This window comes from Hipposideros armiger, unplaced genomic scaffold (assembly GCF_001890085.2).
Source record: "Hipposideros armiger isolate ML-2016 unplaced genomic scaffold, ASM189008v1 scaffold_27, whole genome shotgun sequence".
Taxonomy (NCBI): domain Eukaryota; kingdom Metazoa; phylum Chordata; class Mammalia; order Chiroptera; family Hipposideridae; genus Hipposideros; species Hipposideros armiger.
In genome coordinates, this window is record NW_017731377.1 from 1,534,711 (window position 1) to 1,540,710 (window position 6,000).

The window sequence follows — 6,000 nt, forward strand, 5'->3', positions numbered from 1 at the left end:
AATAGACAGTGGTTGGCTTTTTTCTGTGAAGTTTAACTTTAAAGTATAAATGCAGTAATAATGTGTAAGCAGCCGTTAACAATCCATAAAGAAATGGCTATGGCTGTATTCCAACAAAACATTATTTACAAAGGCAGGTCAGGGGCCAAATTTGGTCCATGGGCCATAGTTTGCTGACCTCTGAAGTAGACTGTTGTGTTTTTTCAAACCAAAACTTTTCTTATCCCTGCTAATTCAACACAGAATCCAATGACCTAAGTAAAAGAAAATCTAATTTATTCTGTTTTACATACAATACTGGTTGCCAGCTAGAAATTAAAATTAATTACTTAAGTATGTTGCTCATTACTTTCAAAACCTTATTTTCCCTTTAAATTTACGAACCTTGTAAGAATAATTTACTGGAAATTACATCAATAGTACTGTAAAGACTTTGATTTAAGCAGGACAAATAGGAAGAGTTGGCAGCCAAGTAATCTTTCTGTCTTTCATGGAGGATATATCGGGAATGATAGAAGCTGCCAATAAAAAATTTTGATTCAATGAAGCAGATTAAGATGACATTGATGGGCTTTTCATTTCAATAAGCGGGAAAGGCCCGGAATTTTGCTAGCTATAGGAAAAAATAACAATGTGTCCCCTCTAGACCTTAAGATGAAACTTGATTATAAAAGAAGGTATGAAAGAAACAATGCAGAGTGGCAGCTCGGAAGCATCCTACTGTTCTAGACTTACGGCAGCCAGTCTTTTCCCATATTAAAATGGGATATAGACTTCCCCAAGATATCTACCTATCTACCTATCCATCCATCCATCCACCCACCCACTCACCCACTATCTAATCTCCCCTGCCCTCCTATACAAACATGGAATGAACCAGGATTTATGAAACGAACAAATTCTTTACAAATACCCTAAAATGGAATAAATAATACATTTATAATAATGTTTATGTACTTAGCAATAACAATATGATTGTTAATGAATGACTAACTTAAAACCTTCCAACAAATTCCCTCTACACATTAAAATAAAATCCAATTTCCCATTACGGCCTACCAAGTCCTACATGACCTGGCCTCTGCTAATCCCCTGGGCATCCCTAACTACACTTAGGGTGCTGCGATCACAATCGTCCTCTCTGCTCTGCAGACGCGCCCAGCTTGTTCTTGCTGTAGGGGCCCTTCATCTGCCGTTTCTCTGTAATATTGGGTTGTCGGAAAAGTCATGACATATTTTTTTCTGTTTTTTGTTGCAAAAATGTGTCATGATTTTTCTGACAACCCAATACTTTGCCCTCACAGCTTTACATGGCTCAGTTCCAATGAGATCTCCCCCAGAAGCTTTCTCTGATCATCCCATTTAAACTAGTCACCATCACTCTGTACGTAAGCTGACTTTGTTGTTTTCAGTATTTGCATCACAATCTGAAATTACTTTGCTCCCTTTCTGCATGCCATCCTCTCCACACATCTGCTGAACGCAGATCCAGGAGCGGGGACTTGGCCTGTGAGTCACCACCGGGTCTCTAACACCTAGAGGAGTGCTCAACACATAGCAGGCCCTTAGTAAATATTAAGCAATTAACATTTGCTGAGTAAACAAGTATCCACCGCTGTTCTACATTCAGGCTATGATTCTTAGAAGTGTTGGGAAGTCTCAGAATCCTAGAGGTGACCCTAGTGGCAGCAGGATCTTACAGAGCAACTTATGATCCTAAATGCTGGGACGTGAATAATCTAAACTTTGACACCGAGTATCTGTCGAACATGAAGTTTCAGTTCAGTAAGATGAATAAGCTCAAGATCTATTGTAAAACACCGTACCTGTAGTCACCAATAATGCATTATACAGTTAACAATTTATTAAGGGGGTAGACGTCATGGGAAGTGTTCTTACTACAATTTAAAAAAAAGTGTCTGCAGAAATCAAAATTAGGAAGGCTGAAAACAGCAGATGTTACTCTGGTTATATTCTGAATTGGGGTTAAACAGCCAAAAAGCTGAGCTGTCAAGAGAGAATCTGGAGTTACCTGGGGGTGTGTGGTGAGCAAGGAGGACCCTGAGACGTACGAGACCTTCTCATAATGGGACTGGATGGTCCAGTTGGAGCTTCCGAGGGCGTAGCCAGAGCTTAGGGGGGTCACCTGCACTGCACCAAAGAGCTCCTAGAAAAGAACCACAGGAAGAATGTGAGATGAGCTTGCAGCAGGGCAGTCAGGCCACGTTGAGTTCCTAGGAAAAAAAAACAACAGGAATGCCCTTTCCACTTAGAAACAGAAACTATTTTAACCAGAAAGTTTACAGGAAGACAGAAAGATGGTCGAGACCAGGTGGCAGACACAGAAAGCAATCCTACAGTCTTTCCTTGTCACCTCTCTGAAAGCTTCAGCCAAACCACCTGTCACCAGGCACCCAAGCCTCACTCGTTAAAAGGCAGAGTTGATATATTACCAAATAAACCAAAGAGACAAATACTTCAGTTTTCTTTTTCCTTTTTCTTTTCAGGTTAGGTGTTCATGTTATGGTTCTTCTGTACTGAGTGGCTCTGGGCACAAGTTAACAGAAATGGGAACGCTTATCATTATCAGGTCAGAGCTCAAAAGTTGTGCTTGCCAAATTGCTTCTCGAGGGCCGGTCGAGTGGTGTGTTGGTTAAGAGCTGGCTTGGGATGCCAGCTCTGAGCAGCAGGACACTGGTTCGGATCCCACATGAGGGCCAGTGACGCTGCACCCTCTACAGCTAAGATGCTGAACAACAGCTCGACCTGGAGCTGGGCTGCCATGAATTGCCAGCGACGGCGTAGGCTGCAGTGGGTTGCCATGAGCTACCGTGTGTGGCTGGCAGCCAGGGTGAGTGGACGTCCAATGGCCAGTGAGCGACTGCCTCACCCGGGAAGAGCGCAATGATGGTGCCAATTTGTGCCAGTGAAGCGACGTCCTCCACAACTAGACTGAAGAACAGAAGGACAGCAAGTTGTCTGTTCCCCTCCCCCAATTCCTCAATAAAACTTTAAAAAACAAAAACCAAATTGCTTCTCAATCTCTTTTTATGCTCTCCATTTCCTATCTCATTGCCCCCAAATCTGCAAAATAGCATCTACAGTTGTAAGGTGAACAGAAAGAGATGCCTTTCTCCTGACTCATTACAGGCTGATCCACCGAATACTAGCCAGTGGTGGGGAATGGAAGGGTTCGGAACGAGCGTCAATAAGAACCTGGGAGGATGCAGGAAAAGAGCAGACGCTCTGCCTCTCACCGCGCACTAGTCCAAGGTTCTCAGTGACCGAATGGCTTCTGAAAGGCAACCATGGGATCCTACCAAAAAACCAACAATATGAATCGACGGCATTCAGTAATCACTTAGAATCTTATCAACACTCACAATTTTCTGCGAATATCCCACCAGCTGGATTTTACTAAGGGCGGAGTTCACCTCCTGCATTGTGTAGCATCTTTTCCAGGTGGAGACTTCCACTGCGTCCTTGAGGGGGGAAGGCAGCAGCCTGTAAATGCATCACAACGTCAGTTCATGTTGTGTAGGACTCGTTTCATGTAACTTGCCCATTTTTACCTGAGTTGTCCAATTTATTGGCACAAAACTGTTCACAGGATTGCATTGTAATCTTTGTTTCTGTACAGTTGATTGTACTGCCCCCTCTTTCATTTCTGGTGCTAGTAATTTAAGTATTCTCTCTTTTTTTCTTGGACAATCTAGCTAAAGGTTTGTCAGTTTTGTTGATCTTCTCAAAGAACCAACTTTTGGTTTCGCTGTTTTCTCTATTGCTTTTCTGTGCTCTATTTTGTTTATCCAGTATATAGCTGGATCTTCCCAAAAAATCTAGTCTGATAATCTGTTATTTCATTGGATTGTTTAAGCCCTTAACATTGAATGATATTAATGATATAGATGGCTTATGTCTACCAATTTAATTTTTGTTTTCTATATGTTTCATGTCTTTTTTTGTTCCTCTATTCCTCCTTTATTACTGTTTTTTTATAGTTAGTGACTGTTTTCTGAGGTAGCCTCTTAAATGTTTTCATGAGTTTTCACTGTTTTTTAAAGTTATTTCCTTAGTGGTTGTTCCAGGATTTATCATACACATCTTTATAATATAGAGCATTTCTTTATGACAGCTCACATTCTCTTTCCTGTTCACACAAGACTGGGCCCACGAAGCTATAGAAATGCACTGGGTTAAACATAGATAAGGCTTGGCATAAAAGAGGAAAGAAATGTGATTTGTGACCTTTCAGACCAGCATCAGGAGCATCCAATAAAACTAACAAACAAACACACAAACCAATAAACAAACAAAAATGTGTCATATAAAAAACAGTTTATCATTTGCTCTAATACAATTAAGAACAGACCATAAAAGTGACTTCCCTGAGATTCTCTGTACAATATAGGTGAAGGGACTTCTGGTGAATTGAACGTATACATTAGCTCTGCTCTCTCCTGAAATATCACTGAACGGTAATAGTAAAGGGCTTCACACACACACACACACACACACACACACACACACGACAAAGAATGAGAGAAGTGACAAAAGCAATAGCATTTTATAAAGTGGAAAGTAGAAGGATAAGTGATAACTGACGTAGCAGTCCCAGGAAAGTTCAATTTACGTAACTTAATTTATACTACAGAACCCACAGAAAGCTCCACAATGGGAAACAATAGACACGTCTGGAAGGTGAAGTTGAAGGTCGAAGTTGAAACTGGAGGATTTGCTGGAAAAAAACGATTAAGAAACAGAACCTTCCAGCTCTTCTCACCTGTTCCACATAGTTCAGCAATTGGCCCTTGCCCTCCCCAGGCATGTTAGCAAAGGTTATTCTCGGGAGTAGGGGAAATTGTCAACAGCTAGAGGCATCTTTCTTAAGCAAAAGTTTATATACTGACACTAAAAATGTTCTTCTCCTTGTCAGGCTCCCAGACCACTCTCAGTTAAGCTTATACCCTCCAGGTTAAGATACCGGAAGAAGCTCCTCTGAAAATTTTGATCAGCACCAAGGAAAAAAGTCAACTAAAAGATACACTGGGGATTTCACAACGAAATTGCCAAACCAGATTATATTATGGTAAAGTCGAGATTTCAACAAGACCTACTCACAGCACACAGACATTTTCATCCGTTTTTTTTAAATTGTCTAACTCTTAAACATGAACCAATAACAAAGGATTATGATACATTTGAGGAAAGTGTCTAAAATGATAAAGGCCAAAACAAAAGAAGGAAGGAGGAGGAAAGAAAATGAGAGAAAATAAATGAGGCAGGTAGAATATAATATTACTATCCTTAGATAAATGAGATAGAATATCTAGGAAATGAGAAGATACTTCTACTAAAAAAGGTGAAGCATTAAGAGAATAAAATGAGCTATTGGAAATAAAAATACGATAGCATATAGACAATGAAAGCATGCCAACAAAACATATCAAGATTTTAAAATAAGCTAAAAATATTTTAAAAATTATACGAATTATACAAAAAAAAATCTTGAGATTTCTTTTGAAGGATTTATTTCGGACAACCAAAGTGACAGAAACATCAACATATGGGTTGGTAGTGAGCGTTAAATACGGAGTTATTTGTAGAAGTAAGATGGAGTGAAGGTTAAAAAGGAGAGAGGATGATATGCAATGGTTATATTTTCTGACAATATATAGTAAAAGTATTTTTAAAAAATGGAAAGAAAATATATATGCTCTGTCCTCTAAAGAGGCCTAGAAACAATGATCAATCCGGTAGCAATGACCATTGCTAGCAGCCAGGATGGGAGCTTAAAGTTCCATTTCCCACTGAAAGAATCCCGAGTTTCTTTCTTTTTTTTTTTTTTTATAAGATTTTTATTGGGGAATTGGGGGGATGGGAACAGTGCTGGGGAATTGGGGGAAGGGGAACAGACAGGTTGCTGTCCTTTTGTTCTTCAATCTAGTTGTGGAGGACGTTGCTTCACTGGCCCAAGTTGGCACCATCATTGCGCTCTTC

At 40.1% G+C, this 6,000-nt stretch overlaps 1 protein-coding gene across 1 annotated transcript in view; it reads right to left on the reverse strand.

The window, feature by feature from the left end:
- The window catches only part of INTS9 (integrator complex subunit 9), a 106,293-nt gene that overhangs the window by 23,766 nt on the left and 76,527 nt on the right, over nucleotides 1–6,000 (reverse strand). Inside the window, exons 7-8 of the mRNA XM_019636173.1 lie at nucleotides 3,384–3,504; nucleotides 2,033–2,167 (exon numbers count right to left, since the gene is read on the reverse strand). Of these exons, the coding sequence (XP_019491718.1) occupies nucleotides 2,033–2,167; nucleotides 3,384–3,504 (256 nt within the window). The remainder of the gene's footprint in view (nucleotides 1–2,032; nucleotides 2,168–3,383; nucleotides 3,505–6,000) is intronic.